This window comes from Gossypium arboreum, chromosome 2 (assembly GCF_025698485.1).
Source record: "Gossypium arboreum isolate Shixiya-1 chromosome 2, ASM2569848v2, whole genome shotgun sequence".
In the NCBI taxonomy this organism is placed as follows: Eukaryota; Viridiplantae; Streptophyta; class Magnoliopsida; order Malvales; family Malvaceae; genus Gossypium; species Gossypium arboreum.
In genome coordinates this window covers 103811714-103831179 of record NC_069071.1, presented here as the reverse complement: position 1 = coordinate 103831179, position 19466 = coordinate 103811714, and the positions used below count along the sequence as shown (strand labels likewise).

At 33.8% G+C, this 19466-nt stretch overlaps 2 protein-coding genes and 1 non-coding gene across 3 annotated transcripts; 1 reads left to right on the top strand and 2 right to left on the bottom strand.

The window, feature by feature from the left end:
- Positions 1-1699: 1699 nt before the first annotated feature.
- Positions 1700-1806, bottom strand: LOC128289830 (small nucleolar RNA R71). The gene has a single exon (XR_008279474.1). It is a non-coding gene; the product is annotated as a small nucleolar RNA R71 (small nucleolar RNA).
- Positions 1807-8437: 6631 nt separating this feature from the next.
- Positions 8438-9919, bottom strand: LOC108466475 (expansin-like A2). Its single transcript, XM_017766839.2, has 5 exons — positions 9742-9919; positions 9535-9644; positions 9279-9457; positions 8921-9053; positions 8438-8826 (listed from the first exon to the last, which is right to left on the bottom strand). The coding sequence occupies exons 1-5, from the start codon at positions 9905-9907 to the stop codon at positions 8581-8583; spliced, it is 834 nt and encodes a 277-aa protein (XP_017622328.2). The 5' UTR covers positions 9908-9919; the 3' UTR covers positions 8438-8580.
- Positions 9920-12265: 2346 nt separating this feature from the next.
- On the top strand, positions 12266-13600 carry LOC128285193 (uncharacterized). Its single transcript, XM_053022580.1, has one exon. It carries the CDS (start codon positions 12266-12268, stop codon positions 13598-13600), a length of 1335 nt encoding a protein of 444 aa, XP_052878540.1.
- The last annotated feature ends 5866 nt before the right edge of the window (positions 13601-19466 follow it).

The window sequence follows — 19466 nt, the reverse complement described above, 5'->3', positions numbered from 1 at the left end:
GATTTTGCAATTCACATCCCAAACACATAGAAAAATGCAATTTTTAGGCTTTTTGGTTGTTCTATAATTTATAAGTACCAAATAGAAGAAGAGAATAGGGAGCCATCAGAGAATATTGAAGAAAATAACTCGAAGAACGCCATTGGAGCCAACTCTGAAGCATATTTTCATCAAGATTGAAGACCTTTTAATTTCTTTTGAAGTTTTTATGAGTTTCTTTATTTCTTTTGGTTATTTTGACTTTGAGATGTTTTTTTTCACAATCATGAACTAATTCCCTAGATATCTAGGGAAGGTGAACCCTATGATGAAATTCTATTATTCGATTTCTATTTCACACAATAAATACTTGATTATTGTTCTCAGTTATGTATGTTTATCTCTTGTTTTAATATTTCTGAGATATTAATTCATGTTTAATGTGCTTAAATCAGAGGAGTAAAAGTTTATTTTTAAGATTAGATCTAGCATAATTGAGTGGAGTTGCATGCAATCCCAGAAATAGGACGACATAAATCTACCGGATTAGATTCAAATTTAATAAGAGAATCCATAGATCTAGTTAATGCGATGATATGGGTTTTAACTAGAAAGAAATTTCAATTAATTAACCTATAGTCAGTTGCTCTTACTCTCGAAAGAGATATTAGCATAATTTAGGGATTTCTACTAATCAAGATACTAAGTGAATAAATCGTTTAATTCATATTCATAATAATGGATGAAGTTTAGTGGATTCTTTCATAGGTATTGTTTCTCTCATTGGTTATTATTCGATTATTTTCCTGATTCATTTTCTGTTGAGTTCTTTAGTTAAATTAATTTAGTAAATCTTATTTTAAATCAATCACTCCAAATTGCCAGTTAAATAATAGGAAAATAGTAATTACTAATACTTTTAATCCTCGTGGATACGATATATTTACTCACCGTAGTTATACTATTTATCAATAGGTGTGTTTTCATTTGTCGTATTTTTAATTAGTAACGTGAAAACACATCAAGTTTTTGGCGTTGTTGCTAGGGACTGAAATATTAGGAATACTCTATTTCTATTAACTTAGTCAATTTTATTTTATTTCATTTTATTTTTATAGTTTTGTTTTCATTTAATTTTCACATTTTAATTTTACTTTTGTTTGCTTCTGGTAGGTTCTTTTAGTTTATGTCTGGAGGAAACCCGTAGAGACCATTGCTTTTTGATAGTGAGATTGAAAATACTACTCGCAAAATCGCAGAGAGATTAAAGAAGTAAGGCAAAGTCGATAGAATATAATAGACGAACAAGAAGATAACAATATTACTAAGGAGATAAGAGATAATAAGAATATTCAGCTACCCTCTGCAAACTCTATTCCTCGTACTATGTATGATTATGCCAAGCCCACTCTGATTGAGGCTGAATCGAGTATTGTGAGATCAACTATTACTGCTAACAATTTCAAATTGAAGCCAAACATAATTCAGATGTTCAGTTTGATAATTTGCAAGATGAAGACCCTAATACTCATTTGGCTAATTTCCTATAAATTTACGACACTTTCAAGATTAATGACGCCATTCACTTCTAGTTGTTCCCATTCTCGTTGAGGAACAAGGTAAAATAGTGGTTAAACTTTTTACCACAAGGTTTCATCACTACATGAGCTCAAATGACTGAGAAGTTTCTTTTGAAGTATTTTTCACCAACTAAATAACTAAGTTGAGGAATGATATTTCTTCCTTTACCCAGATCGATTTAGAGACACTATATGATGCATGAGAGAGATATAAGGATTTATTGAGAATGTGCCATCATCATGGGTTGCCTTTGTAGTTATAAGTTCAGACCTTCTACAATGGTTTGAATCCCTCGACTAGGTAGTTAATTGATGCAGCAGCTGGTGGGACACTGAACAAAAAAACACCCGAGGTAGCTTATGAGTATATAGAGGAGATGACACTGTATAATTATTAACGGTAAGTCATGAGGACGAAACTGATAAAAGTAGTCGGTGTTTTTAATTTAGATGTTGTCACTGTGTTATCAACCCAAGTAGAAGCACTAAATAAGAAAATTGATGGTTTATATTTTTCTATATAGGTGAATCCAGTGATGCAATGCAATACAAATAGAGGTGGAATGAATAATTATAGTGTTTACCCTTCGAACCTAGCACAGAGAATGAACAAGTCAATTATATGGGTAATAATTCTAGACCTCAAAATAACCCTTATAGTAATAACTATAATGCAGGTTAGAAGAACCATCCCAATTTTTCTTGGAGTGGTCAAGGAAATAAAAAAACACAACCATCTTCGGGCTTTCAACAACCTTATCAGTAAGAGAAGAAATCGAACCTTGAAGAGATGTTGACAAAATTTATCTTGGTGTCAAAAACGCGTTTCCAGAACACTAAGGCAGCATTCAAAAATTAGCAAGTATCATTTCAAGGACTTGAAAACCAGATAGGATAGCTTGCTAAATTAATTTCAGAAAGACCATAAGTTAGCTTGCCTAGCAATACTGAAACTAACCCAAATGAGCAGCTTCACGCAATTACTGTTTGAAACGCGCAAGGGTTAGTTGAACCTGAACAAGAACTGAGGTAAGAAATTATGGTGAACAATAATGAGGTTGAGTAAGGTAAGAAAAAGTAAAAGCCGGTTGTCAGAGAATACAAAAATCGAGTGTCATATCCTAACGCATCGAAGAAAGACCACACGAACGAAAAACATGGTAAATTTCTTAAGCTTCTTACAAAATTACACATTAACTAACCGTTTGTTGAAGTTCTTTAATAGATGTCAAATTATGTCAAATTCTTAAAAAAGTTTTTAACAAACAAGAGGAAGTTAGATAACTCGTCGACTGTGGAGCTTAATGTAGTGTGCTCGACCATTCTCCAAAATAAACTACCAAACAAACTTAAAAATCCAAGGAGTTTTACTATTCCTTGTCTCATTGGTAGTTCAAATATTGATAATGCTTTGGCTAATTTAGGGGCTAGTATTAATGTTATGCCTTACAAATTATTTAATCAACTTGGTATTGGGAAACTCAAACGTACTAGGATGAGTATTCAATTAGCAGATAGAACTATTAGATATCCTAGGGGTATTATTAATGATGTACTTGTGAAAATTGATAAGTTCATATTCCCTGTTGACTTTGTTGTGTTAGACATGAATAGGGATAGTGAGGTAACCTTTGTTCTTAAGTTGACCCTATTCATCCACTGCAATGATTATTATTGATGTTGGTATGGGTGAACTTGTGATTTGTGTAGGTAATGAAAAGATTACTCTTCAAGCACGTGATTTTGTGAGAGTCTCTAGTGAGTGAGATAATTTTAAATGCTATGTTAATGTTAATAACCATGTGGCTCAACATTCTTTGCAAGAAATCCCACGTGAAAATGTGTTGGAGCCATGTTTCAGTCAAAGTGAAAGAAACTAAGCAACATATGAAGAGCGAATGGTGCAACTCAATTAACTAGATGAATAATGAATGCATGTTGAGGAGAAACCTAAAGAACACGATGAAGAGCCAAAGCGACGCCATGATGCGCATATAATGAGGACGAACCAATTTATGGTTGGGGACAAAATACTGCTAGACAAAACGAATCCATGAATTTCCCCTTCGAATCTCAAGTCAAACGGATCGAACTCATTTATGGTACTGAATGTCTTTTCATACGGTACAGTCGAGGTAACACATTCTAAGTTTAACACATTTAAGGTAAACAATACTCGACTCAAACCTTATCTTGATATTAAAATTAATAAAGAGAAAGTAGAGCGTCAGCTCCGAGAACCATTGTAATAGTTCGCATACAAGGTAAAGTCGAGCTTAAACTCTAAATATGTGCTTCTCGAGAGGTAACCCGAGTGTTAAAATTTTGTTAATTCTTTTAATTTTATTTCATGTTAATCTTAAAATTAATTAAATTATTTTTTAAAAAATGTTTTTCAAACCACACTGTCAGGATACACGGGTGTGTCCCAGGCCGTATGCATAATGGGTGTTCAACAATGAGTCACATGGCTTGAAGATACGGCTGTGTGGCACACACGGCCTGACGACATGGCCGTGTGAGTCTTGGGCCTTAATTTTTCCAATTTTGATCATTACATGGCCTGAGGTGGTCCACACAGCCTGGTAACATGGTCGTGTGACACATACGGCCTGGACGCACGGGCGTGTCCAAAGGCATATGAATATTGGAGTTAATTTTTAAATTTAATTACGAGTCAATGAGTTACACGGGCCATAGACATGGCTGTGTGCGAGACATGGCTTGTCATACAGGTGTGTGTGAGACCGTATGCTCGCACAACCTCGCACACAAGTATGGGAGAAACAAAAGAATATCACACACGGCTTGGACACACATGTGTGTCTGAGGTCATGTGAAGACTGAGCTTAAATTTTAAATTACACACGGATTGAGGAAGCCCCACACGAGCCTAAACACGATCGTGTCCTCTTTTTAACCCAAACCCTAAATTAATTTTTTTTCATTTTGTCTTCCCTCCCAACCTTCCAAAAATAAACCTAGCAATCGTTCTCCCCTTTTTCACATTTTCTAGCAACCGTCGTCCTAACACTCTCGCCCTCATTCTGTTTCCCCGTGCCCTAGCCTTTCCATCTTCCCTTGTCACCATCGTCTGAACACCCTCCTTTTCTTATGACTTCTCCTTTTACCTCGATCTTTCCCCCTCACCGAACCACCGTGACCAGCCCACCCCTACCACCGCGATCCTTCCTCTTCATCGAACCTTTTAATATGAAAATTGATTTATTACATGACAGGTAAATGAATTATACGATAAGATATAATGATTTGTAATGATATATATATGTGGAAATGATGCTTGTGTGAACTTAGTATAAGTTTTGGAAATGTTTTACGTTCCAATAGGGTTATACACGTGATAAAATGAAGATTTTACATGTGATAACAAGGTTTAACATTTGTTGCAGATTATCAGATTATATGTATTGTAGGTTTATCCCTGATGAGTAACCTCGATATATTGTCAATTTGTGTGAGTAACCCTGTTATAAAGTCAGCTTATGTGAGCAACTTATTCACTCGTATTTCTGGGTCTGTTTTACTATATTTCCATCAAGCGATATTCAATTAAATGGAAATGGAAACTTAAATTTGAATTGGAAATGAAATAGTATATGTTTGATAATTTATATATGATAACATGTTAAATTTACATGATTTTTTGTGTTTAAATTGGTTAATTCTTGAATTGATCTTTGTTAAATTAATGATTTTATGTTTTAATCTTGTTAGGAATGTAATTGGGATGCTACAAGTTAAAAATGAGCAGAAAAGACCAATTTGCAACACAGTCAATAAAGTGGGGCCAAATCAGAAACGTGGAAATAGCCAAGGACTCGTCAAATTTCTTTTGACTTTGTAAAAGCTAAAATTAGAAGAAAATCTAATTTTATTTTTTATTTAATTTTAATTATGTAGTGGGTAGTTAGGCCAAATTTAGTAAGTTATATGTGTATATATAGGGCATTTATGGTAGTTTGGAAAAGGCACTTGATTTCACTTGGAATTAAATAAGAATTATTCCTTTCCTTCCAAGTTGATGTATCAGTAGTATACTGCTACTCCCATTTCCATTTTCTTGTCTTTGCAAAATTTGTTTAATTGCTTTCCAAATTCCTTCCCTTCTCAACTTTCACCATTTTCATTCAAATTCACTCCATAGCCAAGCAAAGCATGATTAAATCCATGTTTCACTAAATCCTAACTTAGCTTTAGGCTGGTATTCTTTTCAGTCAAGAATCGTGAAATACGTATCCGTATTAAAAATCCTTCCAATCACTATTTTCCTAAGTATCGGGATTGACAAAGTTAACTCGATTTCAAATCAAAAAGCCCGTTGGATTGGAGTCGTGTTTGCAAATAGTTGGGGAAACGAGTTGGCTGTGAGTATTCAGATCTCTGAGAACAAATCAAGGGAAAAGTGATCGGGTTTAAACAACCTACGTGGTTAAGGCCATTAATTCGAGTTGGGTTCTTCAAAACGCAAGGCTACCGGAATATTGAATCGGGAACGCGTGTATCTCAATTAGATAATTGGTAAGGGTTGGCTTGCAGGTCGTACCTAGAGCAGCTACGAAAAGAAGAATTGGCGGTTAGGACATTCTTAACTGCTATAAGCAGCTTATTGTTTGAAGGAGAAAAATTAATTTTCGATGATCGATTCAAAATCCAGAATCCGCTGAGTCTAGGGTTAAAGCTTATTATCTTTGTTTACAAAATTCGAATTTATTTCCTAATTTAATTTTATTTCTAATTTATTTAATTATTTATTTATGCTGTTTCAATTATTTAATTTCTAAACATTTCAAAACTCCCTTAATTTATTTGTTTATTTTTCAACAAGTCCATTTGGAGTCGTGGACACGACTATTGCGACAATTATCGACATGACAAAAATTCTGATCACAAATTAAAACGCGAAAGTTGATTATAATATCAATCCTTGTGGACTCAACCCTACTACCACTCTTTACTACTATTTAGAGTTATTTTAATGTAAGAATTATTTTTAGTGATTTCGATGCTCATCAATATGTGATTTCATTAATAAAGTGATATTGCTCATAATATGAAAACATGACTAATATACTTGATTAATAATGTTGATATGTAACTAGTTATGTTATTAGAAGCAATCTGTTTACTAAAAAAGAAGAAGCCAAATTTGTGATTTAATATTGATGCATGAATTGCATTTCATTGTTAAGTTTTATTGAAGTTAGTTATATTATGTAATATACGTGGGTGTCTCATGTATCATTTAGATTTTAGAATTTGAATTACTTTTTATTCCAAAAAATTAGATTTGTTTTTAAAATTTAGTAGTTATGTTATGTGAATATTTTATTAAGGGTGTTTTATAGTTTTAGTTAATTCTACACTAATTTAGAAGAAAGCTTAGTAAGTAAATAAATTTAAAATTTTTATCATTACAAATTCGAGAAAGGAATATAATTACTATGTCGAAAGCTAAATAAATTTAAACTTAAAATCAAATAGCTATGACTAATTGCACAAAATTTGAACTAAATAGAAAACACACAATCACAAAATGATAAAATAATTGAAATATGACATGACTATCACATACATAAACATATTAACATTTCCATTAAAATATGTGATCAATTTTGTATTTTTTTAAATTTAAAATTTAGTTTTTTATTTTTATTTTAAAAATTTGTCCTTTTAACTTTTTAACATTTTAAAATTTATATCCAATTGTTAATATTATTAAAATTATTTTTTATATTCAAGTTTATTACAACGTCATATTTTTAATTACATTAGTATCAAGTGAGTATTTCTTTTTAATTTTAAAATGTCATATCAATAAATTTAACAAAAAATTAACAGTAGTAACAATTGAACTTAAATTTTAAAATCTTAAAATAAAAAACTAAATTACTAAAAGTAATAATACAAAAATTAAATTTTAAATTTATGAATAATACATTTATATCCAACCAAAAATACATAAATTTAGAATATTTCGAATAAAAAAGATAACCTTTAAAGAAATGGGCTATCATTGCATGAGACAATAGAACAAATAAAATTTAATATCCGAAATTTTGATTTGGGTCATTGGTTTAGGGTATTGTCAGGCTTCTTGAAATCGAAGTTGGTTGGATCTATAAGCATACTATTTTCTCTGTAAAAAGTAAAAAAACAGGTAGTAACTATGAGAATTTACTCAAACTTATGATTTCCAAAAATCTAGAATAAACACTGCATGTTTATTCAACTAATTGAGCTAGTCTTTTGTCGAGGTGGGGTTAAATGTATTGATAGCATTCATTAATCCAACTACCCAACATCCTCAAAAGTCAATTCAAAAAGATATTTATTAAATTATTCATTTAACTCATCATGTCAAGATAATATTTATTTTTAGTATTAGAAATGTGCTTTTAAGAAAAAAAAAGTATATTAACATTTTCATTTTAACCAAAATAATTGAGGATAATAAAAACTATTTGAAGATTAAATTTAGTCAAATATCAAATCCGACAAGAACTGAAAATTAACGACTTACCTTATGAGGTAAAAAAATGGTGAACAAGGGGCTTCCTTCTATGTATTGGTATTTATTTTGGTTTGGGATCCCATTTGAGCTTTTCCCGTAGAATTAGAATGAGCCTAGTTTCCAAATTGTGGCCCAATAGAAGATTTAGCAAATTCTCATGCTACTGCCTGAACAACCACTTTTAGGCCCATATATGTTGCTTCTTCTTTTCTTTTGATAAAAATTTATATTTTTTTGGCTATAATAATAAATGTAATTGAAGTGGAACAAAAAAAAAAAAAAAAAGTGCAAATAAGTTACAATAACAGGTTTTAAAAGAAAATAAGTAGAATATGAACACCATTGATTGTGTAGCAGAATTTTATTATGATGGAAAAAATATTAGACTTGTTGAATTACAGAGAAAAGGAAAATCTATCTATATATTCATTTTCTTTAATCTTCTAAAACATTCAAATTCACTATATGTGTAATTGGCAAACTAAGATCTCATCTCCAGTGGCTGTCATCACAAGGAGAGCAACCTTCTTTTGCTATGTCAGTGATTTGAACTCCAGAATCATAAATAACTCCAGTTTTCCACTCAGCTGGAAGCACACTTTTTGCCCAAATCCACTTCCCATCAAACCCAGATGTCACCACAAATCTGAATTGCAGGGCTCCATTTGGGACTCTGCTTGTGTCCCATACTGCTCCATGGTTCCTGCTCATGAAGTTCCAGTTTGCAGACCCAACCTGGAATGATATAAAGCTAATAGTTTTAGCCCACTCTTCTTTTTTTTTTACTTTTTTTTTTAAGTTTAAACACTCTTGAACTAAATAAACTTACCTGAGCTACATCCATGGCTACTACTTCAGTCTGACCACCCTGGTACATCAATTTAATTGCCAAGTAATTTGGTTTTTGGCTTGATTCTTCAACTCTAACAGCTAAGTTCTGGTTTTTGTATTCACAAGGTATCCTGTTTCACATAAACAATGTTAAACAATGTTTCAGTAGTTATAATATTGATGTCAATCAAAGTTAATAATTTACATAGGAAAAAGGGATGTAATAAAAAAACATATTAGAACGTTATAGGCATTAATGTGCCTGCTGGGCTGCTGCCCCATAGGTGACTCGAGTTTTCTGTGTGGTGGTTGTAACAAAACCATTAGATGAAGAAATGTTTTTAATTCATGTTTACCTTTTATATTCCACGTCGACAATCCCAAGTTTCAAAATGTCTCGGCCGATGCCTTTGTTAGCCATCGCCATGAATGCTCTGCTGCTAAGAACAAAGTCCGTTTCATTATTATGATTGAGATCAGTTAGTGTGATCCTAGTCCCTTCACTGCTGCACAGAGTTGAATTCTTGCACCTTATCTACCCAAATATGAAGAAAAATCAAAACTCAAACTTCCATCATAAGAAAAAAAGAATAAAAACTGAATTATACAAACCTGGAAGCAGGCACCGCAACCGGCTCCATCTTTGTAAAGAGAAGAAACACCAGCAGCAAGGTGTCCACCACTTAAACCTAAAGCCAAGGAACCGTATCCACAAGCTCCCGCTGCAATATCAAACCCACAAAACAAAGGTCACCCACTAAAACAACTCTGGGTATTAATGAAATTGATAGAAAAAAAGGAAACAAATTGCGGCTAAACCTGAAAGAGCAGAGGCTTTGGAGAAATAAGCAGCCTTGGACTGGTGCAGGCAGCGATCACAAGCAGAAGCAGAGGAAAGGAGAAGGAATAAGACGCAAAGAAAGAGGGCCATTTGCGTGGAGTTGAGTAGAGAGAAATGGAAGTGAGAAGCAAAGTGATGGGTCATCAGTTTATTTATAGCAAGTGTTTTGTGTGTAGAGTGGAGTACAGGTAAGCATTAACATAAATGTTTGGATCGAGTTTTATGCTTTTTAGAGCAACCCTATTCTCGGGTTTTTTACAAATCTAATATAAAAAAAATTATTATATACGAAAATAGGTTGTCAGATAGATTATTTACCGAAATAGGTTACTTTTTTTAGTCGCGCCTACTTAACAGGCGCGACATATTATTTTATTAATAAATTTTTTAAAATATTTTATTATTATTATTTTATTATTATATTTTTTAAAAAAATCGGTCAAAAACGGGTCGCTCGTGACCCGGAGGCGCCACATGTGGCGCCTGCTGCAGGGGCGCCACACCCTGCAGCAACTGTTGCTGACTCTGACTGGTCCTTTCTCTTTTCTTTGTTTGTTTTCTTCTTTGTTTTGTTTTGGTTAATTACTCAAACAAGATTTAATTTATATGAATAAGGGGTGCCAAATCATGCGTGAAAAAGCATTACATGGCAGAGAAAAAGTATAGGTATAGTGTGTCTTCAATTGTTATAATTTACTACTATTTTAGAAACTCAATTTTTTATTATAATAAAAGCAATTTTAAAATAATTGCATCTTATATCTTTTGATATTAAATAATTACATAATTTCTTTATCAATAATTGTGTAACTTAGACGGAATAAAATAAAATCAATATATCAATCTTAAGAAAGACATGACCTAAAACTACTATGAATGAATCGGTGGTAGAACTAGAGAGGTTGACAAGGGTGTCTGCTTTCTCCTATAATGAGAAATTTTTCATTTACATTTTTATAATTTATATAATTTTAAATTAATAATAGTAAAATTATACTTTAACTCTTTAAAAAATAATAAAAATCTAATTTAATCATATAAAAATAATAAAATATTAACTGATGAAATTATATTTTTATTATTGTAAAAATATATAATTTAATTTCGATCTCAAAACAATTTTTTACCTCCATTATTGGAACCAATTAAATTAGGCAAAAAATCAATTGAATCAAATAATTGATTGAAAATTTTTTATAATTTATAAAATTAAACGAATAAATTTTCGAAATCTTGTTTACACCTTGGTGGAAGAGCATGAAGAGGGTTTAGGTGTTATCTATACATTGAGGGTATTATCTATGTTAATATAATCGAGGTTTTACTCTTATGAATGAGGAAACCGTACAAATGTAGAATTATTAGATAAATTTTTATGTTTGTAATTATTTTAAAATTAAATTATTAATAATTTAAGATTATATATTCTAAATTATTTTGTTTAGTTTAATAATGTTAAATTTATTTTGTTCAATATTTTGCTATAAATAATTTGTAACTGTAAAGAAAATAATTTAGAATTTTTAGAAGTCAAGAGACTAGAAAATTGAAAGTAAAAGAGATTGAGAATAAAAATTAGAAAAGAGAATGGAAAAATATGATATTGGTGAAAGTAGTATTAGAGTTTGAGGGTAATAAAATTTGTAAATATTGGTGCAATAAAATTAATTTCTAAAATGGTATTTTTAGTAATGTATTATTGTATTGTGATTTTTTATAATGTATTTTAAAAAGTATTTTTATAGCTATTTTATTAGTAATTTATGATTAGTTTATATAGTGGTTTTATTGGTTTTTCACCTATTTGGTATAAAAATTTATTATATACTGAAAATAGATTTTAATAAAATACGGGTTGAGCCTCCTAAGAAGGCACCACATGTCGCGCCTACCTGACAAGCTCAACATGTCGCGCCTATCAGGTAGGGGCAACATGTGGTGCCTCCTCATTAGGCGCAACCCATTTCCCCTATATATACCCCCTCCCCGGGAAAGCATGAGCAAAAAAACTAGTAAAAAAATTAGTAGATGTAAAAGGAGAGAAAGAAGAAGAAAAACAAGGTATTTTAATTTATTTATTTTTAAATAGAATGTAGAAATTTGTTAGAAATTTTATTATTTAATGTTATTTTGTTAGATAAATAATTTTGTTTGCTAGGTTTTGAATGAAAAATTTTGCATCAAAAATTTTGAAAATTGTGAGAATTTTGAACTTTTTTTAACAGATCTAGTATTGAAGATGGAGAACAAATTTTTCGTATGCGTTTATTTCGATGGAGAAATTTTGACAACAAGCGTCGGATGTATATTTGAATGCATAAACAAGTTGCAATGAGATTTAATAGAAATATCTCGTTTGATGATATGAAGAAAAAAATTAGTGAAAAAATTTATAGACGTTATGGAAGAAGAATCTCAAAAATTTTCTACAAGTTTCCAGTTTCGATGGATCCCATAAAATTTACGAAATGGAACTTGTAGAGCGATGAAGATGTGGAGACAATGGTCGCTCTTTTTCGCCATAGCAACCAAAATGCACCGATTCACTTATTTCTTGAGTTAGCTATTGTGGAGTCAACAGAAGATCCAACTCCATTAGGTGAAGAAGATGGACCTCAAGAGCCGTGTACGGTGGTTCCGATATCATACGTTGGTAGTCAATCAACTACACATGGGATTGACATTGATCTTAATGCTATACCCGATACTGATGTGGGTGGTGATGATGTATACCGAAGTAGTGATCCTTCTGATTATGAAGTCGATATTGATAGTGATCCCGACGTGGATGATGTCCCAGATGATATTGACGATGAAGGTGTGAACGAGGATGGAAATATTAATGCGTCTTTAGTCGGGAACCAGATCCGTCGTATTGTGATACACAATAATCCTGAGGCACACATGTCTCGGATAGACCCCGATGCGGCGCATGCAGCCGAGTTCCCGGAGTACCCTGAGATACTACCTGCTCACCAGATGGCCATATATTCTGATCCTGAGGAGTTGTTCGTGGGCCAGAGATTCGAAAGTAAAGAAGAGTGCGTATTTGCCATTAAGCGGTATAGTATGAATATATCAGTAGACTACAAAGTCGTCGAGTCTAAACCGACATTATATATTGGAGAGTGTTGGAAGTCGGCGAAGGTCGCAAGTGGCGGATCGAAATGCATTTATCCGAAGTCTCGGATGTGGGAGATACGAAAATTTGTTCAGCCTCACACATGTACTTCAACACGAATGACAGAAGATCATCGAAAACTTGATTCGAAAACTATCTGTACATGCATCATGCCAATGGTTGAAGACATGCCGACCATTAAAGTTTCGGTATTAATTACCGAAATGCAGGCACGATTCCAGTATCAAGTATTATACCGAAAGGCATGGATAGCTAAACAGATGGCAATGGAGCAATTATACGGAAATTTTGATGCATCGTACAATGAGTTACAGGGATGGATTGCAGCAATGAGGGAGTACATACCAGGGACTGTCATTGAGTTGCAGACACGACCTTATTATGGCCCGGATGAGCAACGGCAACCGGGTAAAAGGATTTTCCAACGGATGTTTTGGACATTTGATCCATGTGTGCGTGCATTTCCCCACTGTAAGCCATTTGTGCAAGTGGATGGGACATGGCTATACGGTAAATATACACAAATCTTACTTATTGCGATTGCTCAAGACGGGAACAGGAACGTGCTACCGATTGCATTTGCCATCGTAGATAAAGAAAACATGGAGTCGTGGGAATTCTTTCTTACAAATCTGCGGAGGTATGTAATTAGTAATGATAATATTTGCATCATCTTCGATAGAGGAAAGGATTAATTGCCGCCATTAGGCGTTACGGTGTACCATGGAGATCCGCTATCGCATACGGCACATTGCGGCTAACTTTCATCGAGATTATAAGAATGCAGATTGGAAGAGACAAGTTGTGAAAATGGGTAAAGAACAACCTTATCATTTCAATATATAACATACATTTTTTTATGGCGAGACTGTAACTTAACTTATATCGTCTTAATACATACACGACTTACGAGCTAGAACCACACATTTTTTAGCAGAGGATGACTCGGCTTGAGAGTGACATGGAAGGTCAGACGAACACATCATTCCGACAATGGTTGGGTAGCATGGAACCATGGCAATGGGCTCAAAGTTTTGACGAGGGCTTTCGTTACGGTCAAATGACGACAAACTTGGTGGAGGGATTAACGCGTGTTGTTAAAAACGCGACATCTTCCGATTTCATCTGTCTTCTCACTACATTCTATAGGTTGGCTACATTGATGCCAAGAATGGGTCAACAACAAGTCAACCAGATGGAGGCAGGACACGTGTTTGTCGAACATGTCAGGGATGCAATTGTTGCAAACCGTCGGATGGCGAGGTCGATGAACGTAGAAGTATATTCACGACGTAATGAAACGTTTCGCGTTACAGAGACCATCGGTCGTCGACCCGGTATTCCACCTAGGTCATACGGGGTTGATCTCCGAAATAGACGGTGCGATTGTAGGAGGTTCCAAACACTTCATTATCCTTGTGCACATGTTGTGGCAGCTTGTGCTAAGGTCTCGCTCAATGTAGATCAATTTATCGATGAAGTGTACACACTTGAACGCACGTTGCGTGTATGGGAGAATGAGTTTCCCGTGCTTCCTGACCTATCTACTTGGGAGATTCCTCAAACGACCTTTGAGCTTATCCCAGACAAAGGCTTGCGTAGGAACCCGAGAGGTTGTCCGTAATCATCAAGAATCCGTAACGAAATGGACATTAGAGAGAAATCCGACGGGAAGCTGTGTAGAGTATGCAGATTAGCTGGTCACAATCGGAGTAACTGCTCACTCCGAAATTACCAAACTGGACAATCATCGCGATCAGATAGAAATTAAGATGTTATTCATTACATGTTGCTTATTGCATGTTGAAAGAACAATTATTGCCTTTTTAATTCGTATTATGTTTTTCAAGTAAGCAATATCCAGAATTCGCCCTCAAATTCGATAATAAATTGCCAAATAAAAAAATTGATAAATATAATGCAAAAAATAATTTACATAAAAATAAAGTAATTTACATAAAAAATAAAGTAATTTACAATACAAAACCCCTTAAAATTGATGGTTTGATGGTGTGGTTCTAGGGGTATATCTTTGTGGAGCTTGACGTTCACGTTGTGGGCGACTACGATGATCAACGTTCTCTTCATCCATATGTATGGGTGTAGAGAACGACTCAAATGCCTGTGATGAACTCGAGTAGGGGAGTAGAGAACGGCTGGATACTGGTAGGGAGTAGAGAACGACGCTGGATATGGGCCAGGGGGAGAAGAGAACGGCGACGGATACGACTCTGGAGGAGCAGAGTACGATGGTGGATATGAGCCAGCAGGAGTAGAGTACGGTGGTGGATATGAGCCGGAAGGAGCGGAGTACGGTGGTGGATAGGAACCGGAAGGAGCGGAGTACGGTGGTGGATAGGAGGTAGAAGTAGTAGAGTACTGATGTGGTAGGGGGCTGAAGGTATCAAAATCTGAATAATATCCGTGGGCTGAAGAGCCCGAGAAATAGTCATTGCCCCCAAAATCTGGATAATAAGAGCTACTCCCGGAGTGTAGCTCGGATCTGCTCCGGCCTGCTCGGCCCGGCTCGGCTCTACTTCCGGCGCTGGTGCATGATATGGATCTGGAAGATGTTGCCCAATTCGTGTCGTATGAGGGGGGACAACCATCGACCGCCCACCAAATAAAAATGGTTTCCCCTTCTCATAGTACCACTGTAAGTACTGTGGCGAGGGTCGCAGATCCAAACAACGATGCATCTAAGGTACCCTACTAAACCGGTTGTTTCACATCGTAATATATTCTGAATGCTCATCTCCCCAATCAGTTCCATGCCTCCTCCTCCTAGTCATGCAATGTAGCTGTTCATTCAATCTTACTGGCTGTGTCAGGATATATTGTATACAACCAAACTGTCGGAGTACTCGATCGCCATGGTACCACTCCACCGTTTGAAACTGGATAAGGGGTGCGCTAATGCACCATAGGTGTGAGTGGACGTGGGCATACGATGGAATAACAGCTGTAACTTCAAGAACAGAATATGGCATCCAAATGAACTGCACAGTTCATAACATTTTTATATTAACGCGGGTTAAGTGAGATAAAATAATAAAATAAAAATAATATTAGAAAAACTTACTCCCTCTCCAGAATGATTCTCGATCATCAGACGGTATATCGGAACCGTGTATGACCTCTCAATACCCGGATTCGTGCTCCATCTATGAAAATAAATTGTTAGAATAATATAATCCGAAAAAGAGACAATTAATTGTCAGAACGCTTAAAGATTCATCACCGTTAACGAGTGGAAATACATATGATTGGTGACTAATGGATGCCAAGAATGGCATCCGATAAAGCGCCCACGACTGCAACAGTATAAGGCATCCACCTATGTCAACCGCAGAGGCATCTGTCGTCCGACAAAGTTCGCGGTACAAAACAGCTAACACTGCGGACCCCCAACTGTATGAACGTGTGTTATGCAGATTTGATAGCAGCGGTAAGTACATCAGGTGGACTTCACTGCCGTGTGTATCCGGCATGAGTACACCTCCTATAAGGTGCATAATATAAGCTCGCGCTGCCTGCATAACCTCTAATTCAGTGGCAGTACTAGGCAAATATTCAAAATTGGCCTTTAGCCATGAAAACCTCAAGGTTTGAAATTTTCCCTCACTTGGCGAGCGTCCAAGTAAGTCATAGCAAAGGCGAGCCGGCCTGGAAATCAAACTTACGCCCGTGACCGCATTCCCATCGATGGGGAGCCCCAGCTGTAGTGCAACATCCTCTAGAGTGATGGTGCACTCCCCACACGGCAAATGAAATGTGTGGGTCTCCGGACGCCATCGCTCGACTAAGGCAGAAATCAAGTCATATCGTAGACTAAAAGTCCGGATCAATGTCACGATCCGAACCCGCTAACTCTAAGAACGGTATTAGGCGTTCATTCGGTTGAAACCCTACACTATGAATACGGGCCTTCAATGCGCGGTACTCGACGACATTATTATATTAACGAAATAGTTAATACAATAGAATTTCATTCAACAAATAATGTAATGTGAATATCAAATAAAAATTTCATTACCATCTCATTAATGTTACTTGATATGTGATTAGTATTATCAATCAATGAATCCATTTGCCACAAATCGCAATTAAAATTATATAACAACAAATTTAATCAAAATTTTAATCAATCAATAAAAATTATCAAATAAATAATTCAATAAATTAAATTTACATTATATAAAAATTACATTAAAAATCACACTACACTAATACACTAATAAAAAATAATTTTATTGCACAACCATTTTAAAAATTAATTTTATAATTCCCCATCATTTATATACAATAAAAATAAATATAAATTATCTAAAGATTAAAAACATATGAATTAAAAATAATTGAAATTGAAACATTCCTAAGTAGTTTCTTTCACGTAACCTATAAAATTATATAACAACAAATTTAATCAAAATTTTAATCAATCAATAAAATTATCAAATAAATAATTCAATAAATTAAATTTACATTATATAAAAATTACATTAAAAATCATAAAACACTAAACTATAAACACTAACAACTTATAATTATTAATTACTAATACAAAACAACTATAAAATTATTTTCTTAAAAAATATATTTCTAAAAAATCATAATACAGAAAAATCACTAAAATACATTATTAAAAAATCACAATACACTAATACATTTTAAAATTAATTTTATAATTTCTTATCATTTACAAAAACAATTCAATTCAATCCGTCTTTTCTATTTTTTCTCAATCTCTTTTACTTTCGATTTTCTAGTCTCTAAACTTCTAAAAATTCTAAATTATTTTCTTTATGGTTACAAATTATTTATAACAACATATTTAACAAAATAAATTTCTCATTATTAAACTAAACAAAATAATTTAAAATATAATCTTAAATTACTAATAAATTAATTTTAAATTAATTACTAACACAAAATTTATCAAATAATTCTAAATTACAAATAATTTAATTTTAAAATAATTATAAAAATTTAACTAACCTTTTTTTTTATTTCTTCTTCTTTCTTCTTCTTCTTCTCTTTTTTTTTTTCTACCTTTGCTCTTCTTTGCTCCTGCTTCTAATGCAGGAAACATTGTGGGGAGACCTCATATGGGGTTTCAAAATTTATTTTTAATAAAATTTTAACCTCCCCAGACATGACAAATGACTGTGGGAAGGGACATGATGGGATTGATGCTACAGGGTGTGGCGCCCCTGCAGCAGGCGCCACATGTGGCGCCTCCGAGTCACGAGCGACCCGTTTTTGACCCGATTTTTTTTTTAAAAAATATAATAATAAAAATAAAAATAATAAAATATTTAAAAAAATTTATTAATAAAATAATATGTCGCGCCTGTTAGGTAGGCGCGACTAAAAAAAGTAACCTATTTCGGTAAATAATCTATCTGACAACCTATTTTCGTATATAATAATTTTTTTTATATTAGATTTGTAAAAAACCCCCTATTCTCATTAGAATACTGTTTGCTATGTCTCTACAAGGCTTACACTGTAAGGAAAGCGACAGGCATTTGTCTAAAACGCGGAGAGACAAAACAAAAGGGGATAATGGACTTTGTCACCGACCCTTTTGCCTATGCCCTCACAGCTGTGCCCGAAAGAAATGAGAACATTAAAACAGGAGCTTTTCTTTTGACAGTGGGATTGATAGATTTGCTAGTGAAAGTTGGGTTAGGGGTGCAAAGTTTTGGCCCTTTTAGGGGAACCTTCAACTCACTTTCCGTTCCCCATGTTTTTGCATTTTCAGATTTTGTCTTGATTAGTCTATTAAAACAAAATAAATAATAAGTCAACTTCAATATAAATAATTTCATGTTTATTTTAATAGGTTGCCACGTGTGCAAGTGAAAAATAAAAATCTAATAAAAGATGGGAAGGTTATAGATAGTTTAGTCTTTTGTAAAAAATAGTAAGTACGTATTACTAATTAGAAAGGAGAATTCTGGGATGGCAGTTGATCCACCCTTGAAATTTGGTGAGATTTGTCTCAATTATGGACCCAAAGAAACTATTAAGTGAAAAGGGAAAATGGATGAAGGTGATCAAGATTGCTTGTTAATTAGTGGAAACATATAGAACAAATTCTAAGCAAAGCATATTGCCAAAACTTGAACAGCTATGGTGGGCTACAACCAAAAGAGAGCTTCTTTAGCTGTACAAATGACTATATGCAATTATATTTCTATTTATCTTTTTCAGAATCAACCTTAATTTTTTTTACACATTGTAGTAATGTTATTTTTCCAATATAATTACAAGATCCTAAGTCATGTTTTTGAGTGTCATTTTTTTTTTCTAAAAAGAATGAAATCAAAAACAACTTTGGGTAAATTCAATGTCCCAAAATTCCCCCTGCGAGGATCATTGCTCACACTAGAAATTATGAGTTGGATCCACTGAGTACCTTTAACCGTCCATTAATCTCAAATTAAACGTAAAACTTTGGCATCATAAGTTGGGTTAATGGATTCCTAGGTGGACACCACTTGTAGAGAAGACAACAATATATGAATGCAAAGCTATCGGATCCAGCTGCCTGGA

Excerpts from the sequence above, each read along its gene's own strand:
- LOC108466475 (XM_017766839.2), bottom strand. The coding sequence starts at position 9,907 with ATGACCCATCACTTTGCTTCTCACTTCCATTTCTCTCTACTCAACTCC. Across the intron at positions 9,458-9,534 it reads GTTGCGGTGCCTGCTTCCAG|ATAAGGTGCAAGAATTCAAC; the intron begins GTTTGTATAATT and ends ATATTTGGGTAG. Across the intron at positions 9,054-9,278 it reads GTCGACGTGGAATATAAAAG|GATACCTTGTGAATACAAAA; the intron begins GTAAACATGAAT and ends TATGTGAAACAG.
- LOC128285193 (XM_053022580.1), top strand. The coding sequence starts at position 12,266 with ATGGTCGCTCTTTTTCGCCATAGCAACCAAAATGCACCGATTCACTTA.